This window comes from Phacochoerus africanus, chromosome 10, assembly GCF_016906955.1.
Source record: "Phacochoerus africanus isolate WHEZ1 chromosome 10, ROS_Pafr_v1, whole genome shotgun sequence".
Lineage (NCBI taxonomy): Eukaryota > Metazoa > Chordata > Mammalia > Artiodactyla > Suidae > Phacochoerus > Phacochoerus africanus.
This window is the reverse complement of record NC_062553.1, coordinates 65,182,581-65,208,580: the sequence shown is the minus strand read 5'-3', so window position 1 is coordinate 65,208,580 and position 26,000 is coordinate 65,182,581. Positions and strand designations below refer to the sequence as shown.

General features: G+C 35.7%; 1 protein-coding gene across 1 annotated transcript in view; it reads left to right on the top strand.

The window, feature by feature from the left end:
* The window catches only part of UBA6 (ubiquitin like modifier activating enzyme 6), an 88,549-nt gene that overhangs the window by 47,545 nt on the left and 15,004 nt on the right, over positions 1-26,000 (top strand). The window contains 14 exon segments of the mRNA XM_047798815.1: positions 578-645; positions 2,133-2,211; positions 3,847-3,928; positions 9,790-9,866; positions 11,665-11,846; positions 13,103-13,208; positions 14,884-14,949; positions 14,951-14,974; positions 15,081-15,161; positions 15,930-16,058; positions 22,557-22,608; positions 22,695-22,758; positions 24,233-24,302; positions 25,408-25,479. Coding sequence (XP_047654771.1) covers positions 578-645; positions 2,133-2,211; positions 3,847-3,928; positions 9,790-9,866; positions 11,665-11,846; positions 13,103-13,208; positions 14,884-14,949; positions 14,951-14,974; positions 15,081-15,161; positions 15,930-16,058; positions 22,557-22,608; positions 22,695-22,758; positions 24,233-24,302; positions 25,408-25,479 — 1,152 coding nt within the window.

The window sequence follows — 26,000 nt, the reverse complement described above, 5'->3', positions numbered from 1 at the left end:
AGTCGAATTGTTTCCGCTACACCACGACAGGAACTCCAAGAGACTTGACTTTTTTTAATTGACTTAAACTAATTCTATTTGATAGTTTTTAAATGCTAAAATTGTGACTTCCTAGATCATTTCCTCTGTAGTGTATGTAATTATAAATGACATATAATATACCTACATTGAAAAAAAGGTAGACTAGGTACTTTCTTATGAAAGTAATCAGATTATTTATTTAAATATAGCTAAAATTGAAGCTTCTGGAGTTTTTATGTAGTTATAAAAAATAGATATGGAGGTGAAATTTCCTTTTGTTTGTTAAAATTAGAATATATCATTTTTAAGATGGCTAAATGACATGAGTCAAATTACATCTTTTTATGGTTCCTCCAGATTTAACCATTGTCTTAATGAAAGAATATGGGGAATGTATAGTGTATAATAAAAATTATACTTTTTAATCTATTTTACTCTGAATTGGCATTTTTATCATTTTATTAATGATTGTTAAATAACTGCAGAAGAGAATTATTGTTTCTAGCAATTTAAGTTTTCTACATGGTTAAGTTGTGTTTTTATCTTCTATTTTAAGTTGTACATTGAAGCAGCAGATATTGTCGAATCCCTAGACAAACCTGAACGTGAAGAATTTCTCCCACGGTAATAATGACATTTTTGTTGCCTTTTTCTTAGTTATATGTTTGTAAGGACCCACTAGATCTAATGCGTTTCTGTCCACACATGCAGACATGCATTTGTTTTGGATGTCTTTTCTCCTAGCTCACTTCTGCGGTGATTTTGTTACTCCTTAGAGGTTGTATCATAATCATGCAGTATCTCTTTACTACTTTATAAATAATGAATATAAAATTTTAAAGTTTATATCATGAGAACAGTTAGCTTTTAACACACCATTCTTTTATTATTTATTTTGCTTTTTTTTTTTTTTTTTTTAGGGCTGCACCCACGGCATATGGAAGTTCCCAGACTAGGGGTTCAATCGGAGCTACAGCTGCTGGCCCACACCACAGCAACACCAGATCGGAGCCGCATCTGCCACCTACACTACAACTCACGGCAGTGCTGGATATTTAACCCACTAAGCAAGGCCAGGGATCGAACCCACAACCTCATGGTAAAACTCTATTCTTGATTTTAGATGAAAACAACTGCTACCTGAAGCTTTTATTTATATCTGTCATTCTTCACCTTTTGGGGTGGCAAATGTCCTTGAGAATCTGATAAAAAGCTTATGGATTTATTGTCCCAGAAATATACATAACCCAAAGTTCTGCCTTCAGTTTAAGTGAGTTAACTTTAAAGCCTATCCATTGACTTCTCTATGAAACTTAATTAAAAATCCATGCCGGGGGGGATGGGGAGGGATAAATTAGGAATTTGGGGTTAACAGACACATGTTACTATATATAAGACAAAACAACAAGGACCTACTATATAGCACAGGGAACTGTATTTAATATCTATAGTAAACTATAATGGAAAATAATACACACACATAGCTGAATCACTTTGCTATAAAGCTGAAGTATTGTAAATCAATTATATATACTTCAATTTAAAATAATATAAGAACAAAAAAATAACAGAAAAAGAAATCCCTTACAGGAGTTCCCGTCATGGCGCAGTGGTTAACGAATCTGACTGGAAGCCATGAGGTTGCGGGTTCGATCCCTGGCCTTGCTCAGTGGGTTAAGGATCCGGCGTTGCCGTGAGCTGTGGTGTAGGTCGCAGATGTGGCTTAGATCCCGTGTTGCTGTGGCTGTGGCGTGGGCCAGCAGCTATAGCGCCGATTAGACCCCTAGCCTGGGAACCTCCATATGCCGAGGGTGCGGCCCTAGAAAAGGCAAGAAAAAGAAATCCCTTACAAATTTTTTTCTAGATAAAGTCACTTTCACTTAAGTCATTTGGACTTAGGATATTAAGTCAAATGGGAAAAAGAAAAAACTGATTTCTTTATGAGGTTTTTTTTTCCCTTTCAAATAAGATAATTTATCTGTCAGTTTGAAAGAAAAGCTTAAAAAGTATTACATTTAAAGTACAACATTAAATTGTTATTAACAGTAATTAAACTAATCTTAATTTTTTTTTTGCCTTTTTGTTTTCTTGGTATGTGTTGTTTTCTACAGAGGAGATAGATATGATGCCTTAAGAGCCTGCATTGGAGACACTTTGTGTCAGAAGCTACAAAATCTAAATATCTTTCTAGTAAGTAGAAATATAATGATGAGAATAAGTTGTACAAACTGTTACTGTTTATCAAATTAATTTATTAAAGGAAATTTGAATACAGTTTATAACTAATGTAGCTATTCAGGAAATATTTAAAACAGGAGTTGGCAAACTATGGCCTACAGGCCAAATGCATTCTGCTGCATGTTTTTATATAGAGAGTTTCACTGGAACACAGCAAGCACACTTACTTTTTCGTTTTATCTATGGCCTCTTTCATACTATAATAGTGGAGTTGAATAGTTGTGACAAAGACCATATGGCCTACAAAGCTGAAAACATTTACTATCTGGCCCTTTCCAGAAAAAGTTTGCCAACTCATCATCTGAGTAATTAATACATGTAAAATTAATGTATGAGTATAGTAGTTCTAAACATTAAATGATTTTTCTAGAAATGCATTAAAAATTGTGCAGTTTTTTGGTTTTTCCTTAACAAATGAAGGAATACATACATGGGTATGTCCTTTTTAAATGTCTTAGACATTGGTGGGGAAGCTCTCTCCAACAGCATAAAACTTTTACTGTCACTTATGTGCTTTTTTATTTTTGTTGTAATCAATTCTACAAGTACTGCTGATTTTTAATATTCATGTTTAAATAATATTTTGAAAATCAGTTACTGCTGAGCTTTTACATAATAATAGTTTTTACCTAAGTCTTAGAATAGTTATTTTTGTTAAATAAGTTTAGAAAATTTTCTATAAACAAGTGATCTTTTTAATTATAATATTGCACTGTTTTGTGCTATTTGTTTCCATCTCATATAAAAAAATGACTTCAGGAGTTCCAGTCATGGCTCAGCAGAAATGAATCTGCCTAGCATCCATGAGGATGCAGGTTTCATCCCTGGCCATGCTCAGTGGGTTAAGGATCTGGTGTTGCTGTGAGCTGTGGTGTAGCTCGCAGACACGGCTTGGATCTGGCATTGCTGTGGCTGTGGCATATGCCATCGGCTCCAGCTCCAATTAGACCCCTAGCCTGGGAACCACTATATGCCGCAGATGCAGCCCTAAAAAACAAACAAACAAAATGAATTCAATCTTTGGCTTTTGTTTGGAATATTAGCCTTCTGTTTAAAGGAATTGTAAGTATTATGCTTTTCCTTCTATGATTTATACCTTTTTATTTGAGGCATTTATAATGGCATCAAGAGCCATTAAATATTTTAAAGTAAAATGAGTCACAAATGTTCAACTTATTTTAAAAAGTATGTGTTTTTTAGGAGCTCCTATCATGGCTTAGTGGAAACAAATCTGACTAGTGTCCATGAGGACCCAGGTTTGAGCCCTGGCCTTGCTTAGTGTGTCAGGGATCCAGTGTTGCCATAAGCTGTGGTGGAGGTCACAGACGTGGCCCAGATCCTGTGTTGCCGTGGCTGTGGCTTAGGCCGGCGGCAGGTACAGCTCAGATTTGACCCCCAGCCTGGGAACTTCATATGCCACAGGTGCGGCCCTAAAAAGACAAAAAATGTATATATATATATATATATATATATATATATATATGTATTTATTATAATTTAGCATTTGAAGAAGATTAAGATGAAATTGCTTTTCAGTAAGTAGAAGTTTTAATTTTATTTAACCTGTACATTTTTTTTTCTCCATAGGTAGGGTGTGGAGCCATAGGCTGTGAAATGTTAAAAAATTTTGCTTTGCTTGGTGTTGGCACAGGCAAAGAGAAGGGAATGGTAAGGTATAAATCCTTCAGAGTTAAAAGTTTACGTTTCTGTGGCTTTTTATTTGATTTTGGAGAATAAGATATTAAGCCAGAAATTTGAAGATTCTGATTCTTCTCTGACCATTTTTCAGATTTTATGTGACCTTTTGGCAAATTACTTGAATTCTCTGCTTCTTGGTTTCTTTCTCTAATACTGTGAAACTAGTATCTTTACTACTTGCCTCATAATGTAATTAAAAAGATCAAATGTGAAAGGGCTTTGCAAACTGTAAAGCACATTAGTACTGTTATTATTTCTATTACATACCACTTAACTGATTATTAAATATTTAAGATGGGAGAAGCTAACATTAGAAAGTTAGAGTGCTCAGCTATCATTTGGCTATTATCAAAAGAAGACTGAAGGAGTTCCCATTGTGAAGCAGTAGAAACAAATCCAACTAGTATCCATGATGATGAAGGTTTGATCCCTGGCCTCTCTCAGTGGGTTAAGGATCCATTGTTGCCGTGAGTACTGGTGTAGGTCGCAGACACAGCTTGGATCCCATGTTGCTGTGGCTGTGGTGTAGGATGGCAGCTGAAACTCCAATTCAACCCCTGGCCTGGGAACTTCCATAAGCCACTAGTGTGGCCCTAAAAAGCAAAAAAACGGAAGGAAGGAAACTGAAAATTTAAAAGGGGGGGGAGTTCCCGTCATGGTGCAGCAGAAATTAATCTAACTAGGAACCATGAGGTTGTAGGTTCAATCCCTGGCCTCGCTTAGTGGGTTAAGGATAAGGATCCAGCGTTGCCCTGACGCGGAGTTCGCAGACGCGGCTTGGATTCCATGTTGAAGTGGCTGTGGTGTAGGCTGGCAGATGTAGCTCCGATTAGACCCCTAGCCTCTGAACCTCCATATGCCATGGGTGCAGCCCTAAAAAGACAAAAAAAACCTGCAAAAACCAAACAAAAACAACAAAAGAAAGTAATATTATCTTTGCTATACAATGTAAATTCTTAAGATGATAAATGTGAGTTAATTGGAAAGCCAAGTCATATATTTAAATAAAAATACATTTCATTGATGCTGTTTGCCTTTAAGATATAAACCACGTTAATGATTTCATAGATTAATGGTGACTTATAGTAATTAAATGATTAATTTTTACTTGGTAGTTCACTTAATATTCCACTCAAATGAGTATTTGTTACTATCACAATTGCAAACAGGTGTCCTACATTTATATTATTCCTGCTCAACATTTCCTAAATTGTATTCCACAAATCGCTATTAGTTCTGGTGGCTTTAAAAGGTATTTCTTAAAAAAAACACTTCTTGGAGTTCCCATTGTGGTTCAGCAGGTTAAGGACCAGACATTGTCTCTTTGAAAATGCAAGTTCAATACCTGGTCTGACTCAGTGGATTAAGGACCTTGTGTTGCCAGAAGCTGCAGCATAGGCCACAGATGGGGTTCTAATCTGGTGTTGCTGTGGCTTGATGTAGATGGCAGCTGCAGTTCTGATTCCCCCCGCTGGCCCAGAACTTCCATTTGCTGCGGGTGCAGCTATAAAAAGAAAAAGTCCTTGGTTACACAAGTTTGGGTATCACTTAAGTACTTTACTCCTTAGAAGTTTGTAATACATACCAGCATATGAAAGTCAGGAGAGGAACTATATTAACCTCCATACTTCAGGTAACACAACAGGATAAGTTAATGTGGACAGATCTCTAGCCTACTGCAAATACATAGCCTTGCTGTGTAAGTTACTCTTTATGTATTTACATACGTAAAGCAGAACAAAAGAAAGAGAATCTTCCTAGGTTCAAGGAACCAAGAAGGATACAATTTCTGAGCTAAAAGCTGTGATGACTCACAAGTGTTTCTGTCTTAAATATATGTCCAAAACATTAATTAGAAGGGGAAGTCGTTTTTGAGAAATTTTAACTCAGAGCATGTACCACACTGGTGTATGGGGTCCAAAATTGTATGATATAAAAACTTCAAGCAGGGAGTTCCTGTCGTGGCTCAGTGGTTAACGAATCCCACTAGGAACCATGAGGTTGTGGGTTCGATCGATCCCTGGCCTCGCTCAGAGGGTTAAGAATCCAGCTTTTGTTCGATCCCTGGCCTCGCTCAGAGGGTTAAGAATCCAGCGTTGCCATGAGCTGTGGTATAGGTTGCAGAAGTGGCTTAGATCCCAAGTTGCTGCGGCTGTGGTGTAGGCTGGCAGGTGTAGCTCCGAGTAGACCCCTAGCCTGTGAACCTCCATATGCCACGGGTGCAGCCCTAGAAAAGACAACAAAACAAAACAAAACAGGAGTTCCCGTCGTGGCACAGTGATTAACGAATCCGACTAGGAACCATGAGGTTGCGGGTTCGGTCCCTGCCCTTGCTCAGTGGGTTAACGATCCGGCGTTGCCGTGAGCTGTGGTGTAGGTTGCAGACGCAGCTCGGATCCCGTGTTGCTGTGGCTCTGGCGTAGGCCAGTGGCTACAGCTCCGATTGGACCCCTAGCCTAGGAACCTCCATATGCCGCGGGAGTGGCCCAAAGAAATATCAAAAAAACAAAACAAAAAAACCCACAAAACTTCAAGCAGAGAAATGAATATAACATATTTAGGATCATTGAAGCCCTAGCGCTCTGATTAAAACTCATGCAAAACTGCATCATGGTGATACACGCCAAGAGTATATAGAACTATGCAGAAAAATCAATATTCACTCAAGACAATTCACAATGAAAAATGACAATCGGTTAGCAAAAAAGAACCACCTGGAATAATCAGCCAATGAGAATATAAGAATTAGCTAAGAACTATAGATAATACGAGTGCTACAGATAATAGAGCAAATCGTAAAAGTTAAAAATGACCAAAGACTTAATAGAATGAAACACAAGGCCCTGAAATTTTTATAAAAAGCCAAGGAAGAATTTGCAGCAACATAAATGGAACTAGAGATTCTCAAACTAAGTGAAGTAAGTCAGAAAGAGAAAGACAAATGCCATATGATATCACTTATATCTGGAATCTAATATATTGCACAGATGAACCTTTCTACAGAAAAGAAACTTACGGACTTGGAGAACAGACTTGTGGTTGCCAAGAGGGAGTGGGATGGATTGGGAGTCTGAGGTTGATAGATATAGACTGTTGTACTTGGAGTGGATAAGCAGTGAGATCCTGGTGTATAGCACAGGGAACTATATCTAGTCACTTGTAATGGAACATGATGGAGGATAATGTGACAAAAAGAATGTGTGTATATATATACACATACATACACACACACACACACATGTGACTGGGTCACTTTACAGTAGAAAATTGACAGAACACTGTAAACCAACTATAATGGAAAAAATAAAAATAGTTTAAAATTTTTTTAAATAAAAAAAGCCAAGGAAGAGTTTGTGTAGTTAGTGAACTTAATATTCAGTTGCAGCTGAAATGAGAATTGATGAATAGAAGATAAATATAAATACCCAGTGTAGAAAGATTCTTTTTTTTTTTTCAATGAAAGGATGCATTTGCGTGGTCCAACATAAGTGTTGTAGAATTTCCAGAGAGAGAAAAGATAATGGAAAAGTAGTAATAAATTCCAAGGCTAATGACAAATGTTTCCAGAGTTGAAGAGATAAGTCTGTTCAGATTGAAAAGATAAACTAATTTCAAACAAATCAAAGGCACAATTAAAAGAGACATTACTTAATAGACTTCTCATTAGCAATAAATGCACACCTGAAGATGGAGAAGTTATAGTGCAAGGGAGCAGAGTTCTCTTGTGGCATAGCAGGTCGTGGATCTGGCAATGTCACTACAGTGGCTTGGGCTACTACTGTGGTGCATGTTTGGTCCTTGGCTTGGGAACTTAAATGTTTCATGGGCATGGCTAAAAAAAAAAAAAAAAAGGTGTATTTCGCAGTGCAAGGAAATATTGTTATCAACCTGGATTTCTGTACACTTCTAAATGAATTTTCAAGAGAAATAAAGATAACTGACAAGTAAAATGATGAACAGTTACCACTTATTCTCATTTAAAGAACTGTGGATTAATATGTGCAATGTGTGAAGCAAAGGTAAATAGAGGCATTTTTTTCAACATTTTTACATTTAAATAAGCATTGGTTTTTTTCATTTAAAAATTTTTTAAAAATATTTTATTAAAGTATAGTTGATTTACAATATGCCAGTTTCTGCTGTACAGGAAAATGACCCAGATACATATATATACATTCCCTTTCTTCTATTAGCTTCTGTCATGGTTAGTCCCAAGAGACTGGATATAGTTCCCTGTGCTGTACAGTAGAACCTTATTGTTTGTGGTCTTGGTTTTTTTGTTTTTCAAATAAGCCTTGGTTTTTAAAACCTTTAATTTAATATTGACCAGTTTGGCAGTAGGATGGTTAAAAAGTAAATTGTTGTTCATTGATATCATGGAAAACAGAAGGGAGAGTTCAAATATCCTCAGATTGTTCAGGAGGAAGATAGAGATTGTAATGTTAGATTTTAAGTCACATGTACATGTTAAAATTTTGAGTATAACCACTTAAAAGAGGTTTTACTTCCAAACCAGTTCATTGAGTAGTGGGCGGGAAGTTGCAGGAGTATCAGAATCAAGAAAACTTGATTAGTCCAGTAGAAGACAAAACTAAAGGGAGTGGGGAAAAAAAGGGGGAAAGAGGAAAGGTGAAAGAATGAAAGAAAAAGCCTTTTATCAGTAATCAGAATAATTATACATTGACTAAACTTTTTGTTAGAAGATATTTTCTGTGCTTTTTTATCCCCTATTTAAAAGAGATACTCTTTAATACATAATTACATAGAACTGTTGGAAACAAAAAATATATCAGGGAAATACTAGCTAAAAGAAGGTGAATGCGGAGTTCCCATTGTGAATCAGTGGAAACACAACCGACTAGTATCTATGAGGATGCAGTTTCAATCCCTGGCTCAGTGGTTAAGGATCTTGGCATTGCCATGAGCTCTGGTGTAGGTTGTAGATGTGGTTCAAATCTGGGGTTGCTGTTGCTGTTGCTGTGGTATAAGAGCTCCGATTTGACCCCTAACCTGGGAACTTCCATATGCCGAAGGACTGGCCCTAAAAAAAAATTGAATGTATTAATGCCAGTCAACACATTAACAGCTAGAACGCTGAGAAATACTCCTAGTGAAATATTGTACAAATGCTAGTTTAGGTGACAAATTGCTTAATAAATACTTTTTAGATTATCTTGAATCTGTTTACTTTCATCTTGCATGTTTTAGAATCGGGGTCTGCAAAACTTTCTCCTAACCAAATCGCTACTGTTCTAGCTGGTAGACCTTAAGTTGATCACAGTTACTTAGCTCTGCCTCTGTAGCATGAGAACAGCCATAAATAATACTTAAACAAATGGCGTGACAGTGTTGCAGTAAAACTTATTTACAGAAACAGGCAGCCTGCCTGCACTGTAGTTTGTAGACCTTTACTTTAACAAGAGTTCCTTTCAAATTGAAACTGCAAGCTCTCTTTCCAAATCAGTTGAAATTGAGAATAAATATGTATAGAGAAAGAGCTAACTCCTTAATGGCTAATCAGTAACATGTTCCTAAAATATAATGGTGATGTTTAGCCCCTTTGTTATGAATAGTTAGGAAAAAATGGGGGCAGGAATTGCATTTGGTTACAACTGTTTTGTTTGACATTTACCTATGCTGAACATTATCATTAAATATAAGAAGAATAGAATTGGTAACCAGGTTTGAAATATTTTATTCTTATAATTTACCAGCCAAAATAATTTAGAGTAGCTTGTGGGAGCTGTTTTAGTCATTTGGAGAAAAGCAAAGTAAATTTAAATTTATCTCTTATGTAATGTCACCCTTTTTTTTTTTTTCTTTATACTAGGTTTACAGTAACAGATCCTGACTTGATAGAAAAATCTAACTTGAATAGACAGTTCCTCTTTCGTCCTCATCACATACAGGTATATTTTATATTGCTTAAAATTTAAATCATCTGTTGTTAGAAAAAAAGGAGAGAGTTTCCTTTTTACAAACAGAAAATGGTGCTTTAACAAACACGTGTTTTTTTATTTTATTAGAATCTCAAATTATCAAATAATGAGGGTGAAAATAGGGAAATATATATAAAAATTAGTTTTTGAATTAATTTTGAATGTTAAAATCTGAGTTGTGAATCATGGGCAGTATTTTTCTCATTTTATAATCAAGATGTGTATGTATTTATTTAATTATAGAAATATTTAAGGATATAGAAACAGATTCTTTAATTTGAAGTTTTTAATAGGTGACAAATTTGGCACTTTTTAAAATCTTTTTTACAAAACAGGTAAAGTTTAGCAGGTAAAGTTTTTTGCTCTTTTGATCTTGTTTGACTATTCAGCATCCATTTTTATTATAAAGTAATACTAATTTCAGTTTTCTTTTTTATAGAGATCAAAATATTTAAGTCAGGAAAAAGTTTTGTCAAACAAATTTGCTTTTACTTTATTTAAATATCTGTTTTGGAGTTCTCTTTGTGGCTCAGTGGGTTAAGAACTTTGCTAGTATCCAAAAAATGTAGATTTGATCCCTGGCCTTGCTCAGTGGGTTAAAGAATCTGGCATGGCTGTGCTGTGGCCAGCAGCTGCAGCTCCAATTTGACCCCTAGCCTGGGAATTTCCATATGCCACAAATGTGGCCCTAAAAGGAAAAAAAACACCTCCAAACTCTGCTTATGCAGTGCTAGCGACAGAAATACGATATGATCATCAATTTAAAAAAAAATAAAAGCAAAAAAAAATTAAATTAAAAATGTTTTTTCACTTTTATTGTTCTACAGCTCATTTATAATCTTAGTAAATGAAACTTAGTAAACTAAATCTCATGAACAGAAAAGAAACTAAAGCATACTTTTATATAGTTATATAGTGACATGATTAAACTGATGGCCTCACCTGTTCCAAGTATAAAGAACTAAGTAATAGGGTCTCTCTTGAACTAAAATTTATAAGATTCATTCACCGAACTTTGTGCATTTACTTACTGAATTTTAAACTTTAAACAGACTTTGTTTTAAACTTCTAACAAAGTTTACAGTTTGTATATATGTATGCTAATAGTACTCAGAAGTAAAAACAGGTCCGGCAAAGAGTATGAGAAGATTCCATTAAAACTCGATGCAATAAATTCAAACAGAATGACCTATAGATATTTAGCTTCAGAGCCAGTATTCCCAAATGTTCTTTGATAACACTTGAAATGACACCATGATTTTAAAATGATCACTGAATCTTTAAGAAAAGAAAATCTTTTTCTAAAACTGAAACATTTATAGTAATTGTTTAAATATTTCCATCCAGAAATGGTAAAAAATTTAAAGGTCTTAGTACCAAAGTACTACATTACCATACTTCTGTGCTGCACAAATTTCTAATGTTTAACTGAATGTGTTCTCATTTTTTTTCTAGGCACTTATCTAATTCAAACTTCATTACTAGGAGAAAATGTACTTTTAATTGGACTTTTAACTAATATTTTAAGAATTCCAAAGTACTTAGCTGTAAAACAAGTTGTTTTTAGAGTTTTATTAATAATATGTGAATTATTTAGACTGATGTGCATTGTTAAATGTAGCATGACCACAATGAATGTAATTTCCACAAACTAAAAATGAAAACTGGTCTCACTACATTTTCTTCCTATGTAAAATGTGTAAGTTCAATCATGGCCAATTTTTCCTTTTTAACATTTATTTCTTCTGTTTTATATGAAATTTTTTAGAAACCTAAAAGCTATACTGCAGCTGATGCAACCCTGAAAATAAATCCTCAATTAAAGATAGATGCACACTTGAACAAAGTATGTTCAGCCACTGAGGCCATTTACAATGATGAGTTCTATACTAAGCAGGATATAATTATTACAGCGTTAGATAATGTGGAAGCCAGGAGATATGTAGACAGGTATGTTCTTGAAATTCAGGTTCATTTAAATTGTCTTTCGTTGGTTTTCATTTCATTTCCCATACCTGTTTATTGAAAAGTTACTGAATTTTCTAATTATCCTTTATGTTCCTATTATAGTTCTCCTCGAGCCCAAACCCTTTGATGATTTCCCATTACACCTAGGATAAAATTAAAAATCTTTAACAAGGGCCTCAAAATATTTTTCATAGAGTATCTGCTACCTGTCCACCACTCCAGCTTAAAATTTACTGGTTCTCCCTGGCTCTTATTCTAACTATGCATTCCTTCTTTGGGTTCTTTCAGGAGAGCATCCCACATTTTTTCACCTCAGAGACTTGCACATACTCTCCTTTAGCCTCAGAAAGTTGTGTTTATCTTTTTCGAAAACTCTTTACCTCACATCTACCTACCTACTCCTCACTTCCTCTGTTTTTTTTCCCCTCATCCTTTCAGTTTCAGCCTGAATTTCTTTACTCAAACAGACCTTCTTTAATCCCTGAAATTAGATCCTTGTGTGATAGTTTTTCACAGCACTTGTTTTTGACATTGATATTTAATGTTTGTTTCCTCACTACAATATTTATTCAAGAATTATTTATTTTCCCATCACTGTATCCTCAGTGCCCAACATATGATGTCATTCAGTAAATATTTGTTAAATTAGTAAATGAATAAAATGACTATGATGTATACACCTTAAATAATCTTTCTAATATCTTTATATGACTCTCTAATGTTAGAGTGCTAGAGCAGATTTATTAATAGGAAAATTTATCAGTTGAGTTTGTAGTGGAAAGTTTGTAATCTTGGGCAGAGGAAGGCAAAAAAGAAACTTTAAGAAATTAAAGTGTGTAGAATATAGATGTTGTAAGTATTGGGAGAGAAGGCCTGAAATAAAAAAAGTGAAAAAGATATAGGGGATAGAATTCATAGAAAATGACCAAGGAAGAAATAGAAAGCAAGAGAAGAAAGGGTAACATTTAAGAGTTAACCCAGAGGAAAAAAATGTTGGAGCCATAATTTGGTAGGAGTAGTTAATAGACAGTAGAGACAGTGTTGCTCGGTTGAGCAACAAAATTTGTGGGAGGAGGGGGAGATAATAAATGGGTTGTTTGATGGTGATGTATCTGTTTCCTAAAATAATATATTTAAGAAGTGATCAACATGCGAAATAGTAGAAAGTGATAAGATGCCCTTTGCTTACATTGTTATTCCTCCCTTTTATGTTTGTTACCTATTTTCTTTTCAAATAGCCGTTGCTTAGCAAATCTGCGGCCTCTCTTAGATTCTGGAACAATGGGCACTAAGGGACACACTGAAGTTATTGTACCTCATTTAACTGAATCCTATAATAGTCATGTAAGTGAACCAGTTTTTATAAAGTAAATGTCTCTTCTTTAAATCTCATGAATTTCATATCATGATGTATCTCTTCATCAGCGAATTTGATTTAGCATCCCCAATCCCTTCTTTTTTTGTCTGCCAATGATGTCTATGGATATGTGCATGGACATTTTTAAAAATATGGCTGAACTTATTTTTTACATTGCTCAAAATTTTGTTTCTGCTTTTCCTGGAATCTTATTCTTGTGTTTACTATTATTTCTCAGAGCTGCTTAATTAGTTTTCTAACAGCCTTTGAACAGGTGATGCACCCAAAATCTTACTGAAGACTTATTTTCTACATAATAGGCACCAAGTTATTTATGTATTTTTTTAAATTACTCAATGAATTTTATTACCTTTATAGTTGTACAACAATCATACCAACCAAATTTTATAGCATTTCCATCCCAAACCCTCAATGCATCCCCCCACCCCCCAACCTGTCTCATTTGGATGTATTATATTTTACATGTGTATTTATATATATATTTTATATAAATGATATAGATGTAACCTTTTTGTAACCTCCACGAATGATTTTGAGATAATGCCAAAGTTGAAAACCACTAGCCTAGGAAGTAATTGTAGTAAAATTTTAGAATTTTAAAAAAGTTCAACTCAAGTTGTAAAATTGAAAAAAGGACATTATTTTAGAAGCATAAATATCCCTTTATTTAAAGAATATGTTTTGTTTCATAGAATTTTTAAATTTCTGTGAAATTTCTTTTTGCTTCATAAATTCAAAAGTTTGTAGTTAAAACATCGTAGTAGACAATATTGATGTTTAATTTGAAGGAAATTAATCAGATGCAGAAAATCATGATATGCTGGGGTCATACTGGAAAAATTTCAAAGTAGAGGATGTTATAAATTATAAAAGTTCCTTTGATTCTCTCATTCTACCACATCTTTCCCAGACCTCCTATATTCTCTGACATCACACTCATAAAAACTGAATTGAATACTCTTCTGGCTTTCTTCTTTGGTATCCTGTGGTACTTTATAGATCAGCAAACTAAAACACAAATCTCTAGATGAAAAGAGACAAAGTTGTTTTAGATTGGGTACACCCATAAGACTAAATGTACCAAATGTACCCTTTAATAGAACATGGAGTTCTTCAGTGGTACTTACTCACGTGACAGAATGCAGACATTTGCCATTTGTTTGATACACACTTTCTGCAAGAGACCATATTGCATATCAAGAACCTATGATTCTTGCTTACAAATATTTATTCCTTATAGAGAAGGTAATTCATAATATGCTGAGCACTATATTAGGAATTCTCAAATTACTTTTCAAAGTAGGGAATGCTGAGAAGTTTTAAATGTCACCTTGATTCTTGGATGAAAAAAGTAATCATATGTAGTAGTCTGTTATAAAAGTACTACATGATACCAAAGGACTGCATAGGTAATAAGTAATAATACAATTCATATTTGTTATTACATTGCTGTAAACAAGTGTGTTAAGTGTCCAAAAAATCAACCTTTCCTCCTAATGCCTAGGAGAAAGAAGATTAAAAATTTTGAATTTGTTTTATTTTGAATTTTATTTTTTTAACTGTCCCGAGACACTTGAGTAAATTCAATCCATTAAAAATTGTCATTGCTTCTTTTAACTATTGTCATATTTTACAAATTAGCGAGATCCCCCAGAGGAGGAAATACCATTTTGTACCTTAAAGTCCTTTCCAGCTGCTATCGAACACCACCATACAATGGGCAAGAGATAAGGTAATAAAGATATTTTTAAAGAAATATTTCTTTGAAGTAGAAAAGATATTTCCAACTTTTCAACAGACTTCTATTTATAACATTTTTTTCCTCTTTTCCCTTATAGTTTGAAAGTTCCTTTTCATACAAGCCTTCGTTGTTTAACAAATTTTGGCAAACCTATTCATCTGCAGAAGAAGTCTTACAGGTAAAAATCAGTACTTTTTCATACACGCTCAATACTTTATGTTAATATAATCCTATTTTCAAGTTGCCCATAATTTATTTTACCTCCTTAAACAGATATAATACATTATTATTGAATATATAGTAAGTATATGAGTAATCTTGAAATTAGCAAGTTGCAAATAACCCTTCTTTTTTTAGTTTGGTTAATTGGAATTGCCAATATTTGACCATGTTTGAGTCACAGAACAGCAATTCATATGGTTCAGCCTAATAAGGATGTGATTATAATGATAAGGCAGCTACAAATAATAAAACAGATTTTTAAGTTCTTTGGAAAAAAAAAACCAAGGTAAGTTCTAGTGAAAATTTCAGGAAAAGACCAAAAAAATTTCAAGGTGAGAGTAATAAACAGCTTTAATCCTACACTAAAAAGGCCAACTTTTCAGCATAAAATATTATTATAGCACTTATAGTAAGTATTTGTGTATATGAATATACTATATATTAGTACTTTATGTGGTACTAGTAACTTATAGCTAGCAAGACATGAGATAAGAAACTTTAGAGTTAAAATTTCACATGCTATCTTTTCCCATTCCTCTCCAAAAGAGATAAGAAAGAAGGAAAGGAGACAGACAGGGACAAGAAGCTTGAAGTTAAAATTATAAAATCTTAAGAAACATGAGCTTGCATTTTAGACTTTGGTTTATGTTTCCTGGGATTATATAGGTGTGTTGTGATTAATTGGACATGTATTTGTTTCGTTTTGTTTTTTGTCTCATTCTAGAAAATACAAACTGGACATAGTTTAGAAGGCTGTTTTCAAGTTATTAAGTTACTTAGCAGAAGACCTCGAAATTGGACCCAGTGTGTAGAATTAGCAAGATTAAAGTTTGAAAAATATTTTAATCATAAGGTAAATGTACATTATAAAACATTAAGAAAAAGTTTAAACTTGGCTCATACAGTTACTATAAAATTAATTTCATTCCCCCAAGTATCTGCTCTTCTTTTGGGAAGATTTTCAGAAATAGTTAACTGAAAACAAATGATGGGCACATAAGTAATTTCTCTTTGACTATTACTGATTAAGGAATATATTTAAACTTGACCCATTAGCATGTCAGTTATGCATTTAACTAATCCTTGTCTTTCTGTGTACAAAATGGGTTTAATCAAATAGAGGTTCCCTCCAGGGAAGAAGGAATGCATTTCATCAGTGGTCTAAAGAAGTTTGTTGTTTAGCATAATGCAAGAGACAGAGAAAATAAAGATTCCATCAGAAATTTTTTCGAATTTATATCTAATAATTACATTCTATTTCATCATTGTAAAATGAGAGTAATAAATTGGTACCTAACTCATAAGGTAGCAGTAAGGGTCAAATGAGTTATTACATGCAAAGTGTTTAGCATAGAACCTGGCCCATAAATATATATATAAATGCTCACTAAACATTAGCTCTTACTCCAGTCATTTACAGTTGCTCCAATGTGTCCTACATTCTATTTAGTCTCTCCCTCTCTTTAGACTCTTACCTATTAGAATATAAAATAAATTCATCTTCTTTAAAAAAGTCTTTTGATTATACTTATCCCTGCTTTTCACTTCCTTCTTTGTTTTGCTTCTTGGAAAAGTGATCTATACTCACTGTTGCCATGTCTTCATCCCGGAGATGTCTTCTTTCCCCATTGAAAATCTCCTAACCTTGACTATCTATGACCTCATGTTTCAAAATCTAAAGAACTCTTGGGAGTTCCCATTGTGGCACAGTGGAAACGAATCGGACTAGAATCCACGAAGATGCAGGTTCGATCCCTAACCTCACTCAGTGTGTTAAGGATCTGACATTGCTGTGAGCTGTGGTGTAGGTCCCAGATGAAGCTTGGATCCCATGTTGCTGTGGTTGTGATGTAGGCTAGTTGCTACAGCTCCATTTGGACCCCTAGCCTGGGAAGAACCCCCAGGTGCCGCAAGCACGGCCCTAAAAAGCAAAAACGTAAAATAAAATAAAAAATAAGGAGTTTCTATCAAGGCTCAGTGGTTAACAATCCAACTAGGAACCAGGAGGTTGCAGGTTCGATCCCTGGCCTCCCTCAGTGGGTTAAGGATCTGATGTTGCCATGAGCTGTGGTGTAAGTCGAAGACCCGGCTCAGATCCCACGTTTCTGTGGCTGTGGTGTAGGCCAGCGGCTTTAGCTCTGATTCGACCCCTAGCCTGGAAATTTCCATATGCCGCAGGTGCGGCCCTAGAAAAGACAAAATAAAATAAAATAAAATAACTCTTAATGGTCCTGATCTTCTATAGGTTTTGGTGGGGGTTTTCTTTTTTTTTTTTTTTTTTAAATGACCTCTTCCAAGGCATGTGGAAGTTCGCGGGCCAGGGATTGAATCTGAGCCACAGCTGCCGCAGTGCCTAATCCTTTAACCCACTTCACTGGGCTGGGGATCAAACCCAGGCCTCTGTAGCAACCCCAGCTGCTGCAGTCGGATTCTTAACCCACTGCCATAGCAGGAACTCTAACTTCTTTTTATTATGGAAAAATTCAACTGCAGAAAATAGCATGTAAAGAATCTCTTGCAATCCTGTTAAACTCAGGTTTAACAATCACCACCTTAGAGACAGTCTTGTTTCATCTATAGTCCCACCCAATATACCCTCCCCTTAGATTTTCTTTTAATTTTTTTTATTACTCAAATGAATTTATCACATCTGTAGTTGTATAATGATCATAACAATCCAGTTTCACAGGATTTCCACCCATAACCCAAGCACATCCCCCCACCCCCCACACTGTCTCCTCCGGAGACCATAGTTTTTCAATGTCTGTAAGTCAGCATCTGTTCTGCAAAGAAGTTCAGTCTGTCCTTTTTTCAAATTCCACATGTCAGTGAAAGCATTCAATGTTGGTGTCTCATTGTATGGCTGACTTCACTTAGCATGATAATTTCTAGGTCCATCCATGTTGCTAAAAATGCTGGTATTTCATTCATTTTAATAGCTGAGTAATATTCCATTGTGTATATGTACATCTTCGTGATCCACTCCTCTGTTGATGGACATTTAGGTTGTTTCCATGTCTTGGCTATTGCAAATAGTGCTGCAATGAACATTGGAGTACATGTGTCTTTGCAAGTCATGGTTTTCTCTGGATAGATGCCCAGGAGTGGGATTGCTGGATCAAATGGTAGTTCTATTTTTAGTTTTCTATTTCTAGTTTTCTCCATACTGTTTTCCACAGTGGGTGCACCAATTTGCAATCCCACCAACAAAGTCATAGGGTTCCTTTTTCTCCACACCCTCTCCAGCACTTATTGTTTGGATGATGGCCATTCTGGCTGGTGTAAGGTGGTATCTCATATTGGTTTTGATTTGCATTTCTCTAATTATGAATGATGTTGAACATCTTTTCATGTGTTTTTTGGCTATCTGTATATCTTCTTTGGAGAACTGTCTGTTTAGATCTTCTGCCCATTTTTTGATGGAATTGTTTGTTTTTCTGGTATTGAGTGGTAGGAAGTGTTTATAAATCTTGGAGATTAATCCCTTTTCAGTTGATTCACTTGCAAAGATTTTTTCCCATTCTGTGGGTTGTCTTTTCGTTTTGTTTAGGGTTTCCTTTGCTGTGCAGAAACTTTTAAGTTTGATTAGGTCCCATTTGTTTATTTTTGTTTTAATGTCAAAACTCTAAGAGGTAGATCTGAGAAGATGTTGCTGTCGTTTATGTCAGAGAGTGTTTGGCCTATGTTTTCCTCTAAGTTTTATAGTGTCTGGTCTTCTATCTAGGTCTTTAACCCATTTTGAGTTTATTTTTGTGTATGGTGTTAGGGAATGTTCTAATTTCATTCTTTTCCATGTGGCTGTCCAGTTTTCCCAGCACCACTTATTGAACAAGCTGTCCTTTCTCCATTGTATATTCTTGCCTCCTTTGTCATAGATTAGTTGACTATAGGTGCGTGGGTTTAATTCTGGGCTTTCTATCCTGTTCCACGGATCTGTATTTCTGTCCCTGTGCCAGTACCATACGGTTTTGATGATTGCTGCTTTGTAGTAGAGTCTGAAGTTCAGGAGCCTGATTCCTCCAGCTCCATTTTTCCTTTTCAGGATGTCTTTGGCTGTCCTGGGTCTTTTGTGCATCCAAACAAACTTTAAAATATTTTGTTCGAGTTCTGTGAAAAATGTCCTTGGTAAACTGATGGGGATTGCATTGAATCTGTAGATTGCCTTAGGTAGTATAGTCATTTTGATAATATTAATAACTCTTCCAATCCACAAGCATGGTATATCTTTCCATCTATTTGTGTCATCTTTGATTTCTTTCATCAGTGTATTATAGTTTTCAGAGTACAGGTCTTTTGTCTCTTTAGGTAGGTTTGCTCCTAGGTATTTTATTCTTTTGGATGTGATAGTAAACGGGATTGCTTCCCTAATTTCTCTTTCTGATCTTTCATTGTTAGTGTATAGAAATGCCATCAATTTCTGTGTATTAATTTTGTATCCTGTGACTTTGCCAAATTCGTGGATGAGTTCTAGCAGTTTTCTGGTAGAGTCTTGAGGATTCTCTGGGTATGGTATCATATCATCTACAAATAGTGATAGTTTTACTTCTTCCTTTCCAATTTAGATTCCTTTTATTTCTTTTGCTTCTCTGATTGCTATGGCTAGGATTTCCAGAACTATGTTGAGTAGTACTGTCAAGAGCAGACATCCTTGCCTTCCTTGTTCCTGACCTCAGTGGGAATTCTTTCAGCTTTTCACCATTGAGAATGATGTTTGCTGTGGGTTTGTCATATATGGTCTTTTTTATGGTGAGGTAGGTTCCTGCTGTGCCCACTTTCTGAAGGGTTTTTATCAGAAATGGGTGTTGGATTTTGTCAGAGGCTTTTTCCATGTCTATTGAGAAGATCATGTGGTTTTTATTCTTCAGTTTGTTAATGTGGTGTATCACACTGATGGATTTGTGGATATTGAAGAACCCTTGCATCCATCCCTGGGATAAATCCCACTTGATCATGATGTACAATCCTTTTAATGTATTGTTGGATGCGGTTTGCTAGTATTTTGTTGAGGATTTTCACATTGATGTTCATCAGTGAAATTGGCCTGTAGTTTTTGTTTGTTTCTTTGTTTTGTCTTTTTGCCATTTGTGGTATTTTTGTTTCCTGTTGTGGCCTTTTCTTTCCGCCTAGAGAAGTTCCGTTAGTATTTGTTGTAAAGCTGGTTTAGTGTTGCTGAATTCTCTCAGCATTTGCTTATCTGTGAAGCTTTTGCTTTCTCCCTCAAATCTGAATGGGAGCCTTGCTGGGTAAAGTAATCTTGGTTGGAGTTTTTTTCCTTTCATCACATGAAGTATATCATGCCATTTCCTTCTGGCCTACAGAGTTTCTGCTGAAAAATCTGCCGATAACCTTATTGGGCTTCCCTTGTATGTTGTTTCTTTTTCCTAGCTGCTTTCAATATTTTCTCTTTGTCTTTAATTTCGGTCAGTTTGATTCATATGTGTCTTGGGGTATTCCTCCTTAGGTTTATTTTATATGGTACTCATTGTGCTTCCTGGATTTGAGTGAGTGGTTCCTTTCCCATGTTAGGGAAGTTTTCGGCTATTATCTCTTGGGGTATTTTTTCTGTCTCCTTCTCTCTCTCTTCTCCTTTTGGCACCCCTATAATACAGATATTGATTCATTTAACGTTGTCCCATATTTCTCTGAGACTCTCCTCATTTGTTCAATCTTTTTTCTCCTTTCTGTTCTGCATCCGTAATTTCTACTAATCTGTCCTCCACCTCACTTATTTGGTCTTCTGCCTCCTGTATTCTGCTGTTGGCTGTTTCTAGTGAATTTTTTATTTCAGTTATTATATTTTGCATCTCTTCTTGTTTACGTTTTATATCTTGCATCTCTTTGCTCAGTGTTTCCTGTAAGTTTTCCATCTTTGCCTCCAGTTTATTTCCAATGTCTTGCATCATCTTCAGCATCAACAGTCTAAAGTCTTTTTCCTAGAGGCTGAGACTCTCCTGATCACTTAGCTGATTTTCTGGGGTTTTTCCTTTCTCCCTCATCTGAGTTATAGTTCTCTGTCTTTTCATTTTTTATATGTGTTTGGTGTGGTGACCTTTTTATAGCTAATAGAGTTGTAGCCTCTCTTCCTTCTGGTGTCTGCCCCCCTTGTGGCTGAAGTTGGTATGGGGGCTTGCTGTAGGCTTCCTGATGGGAGGGGCTGATGCCTGCCCACTGGTAGGTGAAGGTGATTCCTATCCGTCTGGTGGGTGGGGCTTTGTCTCTGGATTAGATTAGAGGCAGCTGTGTGCCTGAGGGGTCTTTAGGCAGCCTATTTACTGAGGGGTGGGGCTGTGATCCCACCTGGATTATTGTTTGCCCTGGGGCTTCTCAGAGCTGACTGGCTAGTGGGGCCAGATTTTCCCAAAATGGCCACCTCCAGAGAAAGGTGGCTGCTGAATATTCCTGAGAGCTTTGCCTTCAATATCCTTCCCTCACAACAAGCCACGTTCACCCCTGTTTTCCCAGGATGTCCTCCAAGAACTGCAGTCAGGTTTGACCTAGATTCCTATGGAGACCTTGCTCTGCCCTGAGACCCAGTGCATGTGAAAATCTGTGTGCACCTTTTAAGAATGGTGTCTCCATTTCCCCTAGTCCCATGGAGCTCCTGCACACAAGCCCCTCTGGCCTTCAATGCTAGTGGCTCTAGGGGCTCTTTCTCCCAGTGCCAGATCCCCACACATGAGAGCTTGATGTGGGGCTCAGAACTCTCACTTCCATAGGTGAGTCTCTGTGAACCAGTTAGTTTCCAGTCTGTGGGGCTTCCCACCTGGGTGGTATGAGGTGGTTTATATCATGAAATCACCCCTCCTACCTCTTGATGTGGCCTCCTCTTTTTCTTCTGGAGTTGAATATCTTTTTTAAGGCTTCTGGTCCATTTGGGTGAAGATTGCTCAGCCTTTAGTTGTGAATTTTGTTGTTTTTAGGACAGAAGTTGAGCTCCAGTCCTTCTATTCTGCCATTTTAATCCCAATCCTATCTCCTAGATGGTTTTGAAGCGAATCTCAAACATCATATCATTTTAAAATAAAAAATATTTTTACTAGTTTTATTTTTGTTTTAAGGATTAGCCCTTTGAAAGGAGCAGAATGATACGTAAAATATGCCACTGTTTGTGTTAAAAAAGGATAAAATAATTGTATTCATGTTTGCTGTAGGTTCAAAAAAAACTGCAAGTATTGGTAAAACAAAATTACAATAGAGGTTATTCCAAATGGGGGCAGGGGGCAGTGATAGGTGAATGGACAGATGGTAGTACAAGGGTGACTGGAAGACTTCACTGTGTATGTTTTTATGTATGTTGATTTTTTTTTTTTCTTCAGTTGTGATTTTATTTTTTAATCAATTTTTTCTTTAGGCTCTTCAGCTTCTTCACTGTTTCCCTCTGGACACACGATTAAAAGATGGCAGTAAGTATAATAATGTGTCGAGAAGAACATTTATGCAATTTATTACTGGCCGCTGACATTGAAAATATATTGGTATCTTTTGTTAGGTTTGTTTTGGCAGTCACCAAAGAGGCCCCCCTCTCCATTAAAATTTGATCTAAATGAACCTTTGTAAGTATATATACCCAGTTTTGTTTACATTCTTCATTGTAAAGTTCTTAACTGTATAGGTTTACATTGCAAGGTGAACATCTCAGGCTCTTTAATGTTAAATTATGGCATCCCTGTTAATCTGAGACTTAGGATAGCAGTTTGGGCAACAAAGCCAGCCACAATGCTTCTTCCTACACTCAGGAATCTATTTATTTACATGGTAAATAACCTCATTTTCTTTATCTTTTCTAAAGTGAAACCAAAGTGTTATCTCTCTTGGTTTTATTCATGAAAAAGTAAAATGAAAACAAATGTTTTCTGGAGTTCCCATCGAACCTGACTAGCATCCCTGAGGACTTGGGTTTGATCCCTGGCTCACTCAGTGGGTTAAGGATCTGGCGTTGCCATGAGCTGTGGTGTAGGTCACAGACGTGGCTCAGATCCCGCGTTACTGTGGATCTGGCGTAGTCCAGTGGCTATAGCTCCATTTGAACCCGTAGCCTTGGAACCTCCATATGCCACTGATTCGGCCCTAAAAGACAAAAAGACAACCAAAAAAACCTAATGTTTTCCTATTCATTGAAGTCAGTATGTAAGAAACTTGGTTACGTAGGAAAAGATGATTGTGACTAACTCCCTAAGTAATCTCAGATTAATTTCCAGAGGAGTTGATCGCTGAGTATATAGCTGTATATCTTATCTGTATTAGATATACATTTCATACACATATGTATATATTTTAATTAAATACTTAGCTTGTTTACCTTCCTTTCCGCAAGTAACTCTGTGCTTAATTCTTTAATCTGGTGCTTCTTCTAGTCACCTTATCCTTACTGCTTCTCCTAAACAACTTACATTGTTTGTTCTCAAACAAACTCATTTGCTTAGTTGAAGCTTGCTATATATTCTTTAAAACCAAATGTGTGATATTTTCTTATGAAATAAAATGAATTTCCTTTCACTACTTGAATTTTTCTACTTCTGGCCACTCTTCTCCCCAGGTAGTCTTGATCCCTCTCTGATGAGGATAAATATCTGATGTTTTCTAACTTCTGCAGTGCCTTGGTCTAGACCAAAATTTCGTTGCATGACACTTTTTGTTTGTTTGTTTTTGTCTTTTTAGGGTACACATGTGGCATATGAATGTTCCCAGGCTAGAAATTGAATCAGAGCTATAGCTGCCAGCCTACACCCAACACCAGATCCAAGCCTTGTCTGCGACGTACACCATAGCTCAAAGCAATGCTGGGTCTTTAACCCATTGAGCGAGGCCAGGGATCAAGCCAGCATTCTCATGGATACTAGTTGGGTTCATTACCATTGAGCCATGACAGGCTAACTTTTAAAAAAAAATTGCCTAACTTTTAAAAAAAAATAACCCATAACAAAAATTCTGTGGTTACTTCTTTTTAACATTTTAAAGGTTATAGTTTCTGGTGAATTAAACATCTTTAAAACTGTACATTCACACTTTACTTTTTAATTTCAAAAGGCACTTGAGTTTCCTTCTGAATGCTGCAAAATTATATGCTACAGTCTATTGCATTCCATATACAGAAGAGGTAAGATATTCTTTAAGCCCTAACAGGTGATAGAAAAGGTTAGAATTAATAGCCTAATTGTGTCATCAGTATGTGTTTTATGTTATCAAAGAATCATTCTTTGATAGAAACTCTTGATTTTGTTGTAGTGTTGCTCATTCTGTTACAGCAAAAGCTAAAATCTCATTGCAGCATTACTAAGTAGGAGAAAGTCAATTTTTCTAAATTTAAGTGGTGAAACAAATATTTGTAAAACAGTCTTACTTCATCTTTAAAACATTTATAACTACTAACTTTAATTGTTGTAATTACTCTGAAAACCCTAGTAACTTGTTTCATAACAGTTTTTAAATATTCTTTAATGATTCTTTTCGTTAACATTTATTTGGCTTATGTCATCATATTATGTACATTTCAGGAGGTTTGAAAATGCTACCCCATACTGACATTTCTTAACTTTTATCGTTTATACCTATTCTCTTATTATATATGTAAAGAATATAATGTTTTATTTGAGAGGCAGATATGCACTAGTGAATTTTTCTTCTCAAATGCATAGTAGAACTAAATAAATTGTTGTATTTTTAGGTTGGCTGAATGGGAAAATATGAACCAGATCCAAAATTAACACTGGCTATTTTGGATCCAGATAAAAATGCCTGTTGTAGAGTTAAGACACAGTAAACTATATCATAAATGTCTGGCAAAAAAGAGTGGCATTCAGTTGAATGGTGTTTACTTATTTATTGAGTCAATGTATGTTGAGTATAACTTTGCGCAGGGAACTTTGTAAAACAATGAAGAGATAGCTCCTGATCTCAAGGCACTCTGATATTCATAACCAGTCCTAAAACTGCCTTTTAAAAAAAATGTGTGGAAATAACTAAGATTTTAGGTTTGTTGACTAATAAGTATTCTTTTAAACATCACCTCCACTTCCCAGCCTTTATGGATGATATTGCTACGGAAGTAAAGGTAAAAAGTCACAAATAAGTGTAGTCTGAACAGTTAAAGGATAAGTTATTCAAGTGTTTTAGTATGATAAAAGATCTTTTTTAGGTTGTTTTTAGCTTTAGGATTCATAATTTTTAAAATATACTGATACAGTTACTATTTTTAAAAACAGGACTTATCGGCAGACACCCTGTTGAATATTCTTTCTGAAGTAAAGATTCAGGAATTCAAACCTTCCAACAAGGTATGTGTACAGGTTCATTCATTTAGCAACTAGTTATTGAACTTCTGCTTGTGTCAAGTTTATTTATTCTAAACCTGGAAAACCATGTAATGAACAAAACAAAATTCTCTTTCTTGTGGGAGTTATATTCTGAGGGGGCAGAGTATAAAAAGAAGTGCCAGTAATTATGCACTGTTATTACATTATTATAGCATAAGTGCTAATAAGAAAAAATAAAACAGGGAAAACAAAGGGTGATGCAGCTGGTGTTATTTTATGAGATAAAAGGGGAGGAGATCCTGTCGTGGCTCAGTGATGATGAGCCTGATTAGTAGCCATGAGGACCCATGCGGGTTCTATCCCTGGCCCTGCTCACTGGGTTAAGGCTCTGTCATTGCTATAAGCTGTGGTATGGGTCGCAGAGGAGGCTTGGATCCTGCATTGCTGTGGCTGTGGTATGGGTCGCAGAGGAGGCTTGGATCCTGCATTGCTGTGGCTGTGGTGTAGGCTGGCAGCTGCAGCTCCGATTCAACCCCTAGCCT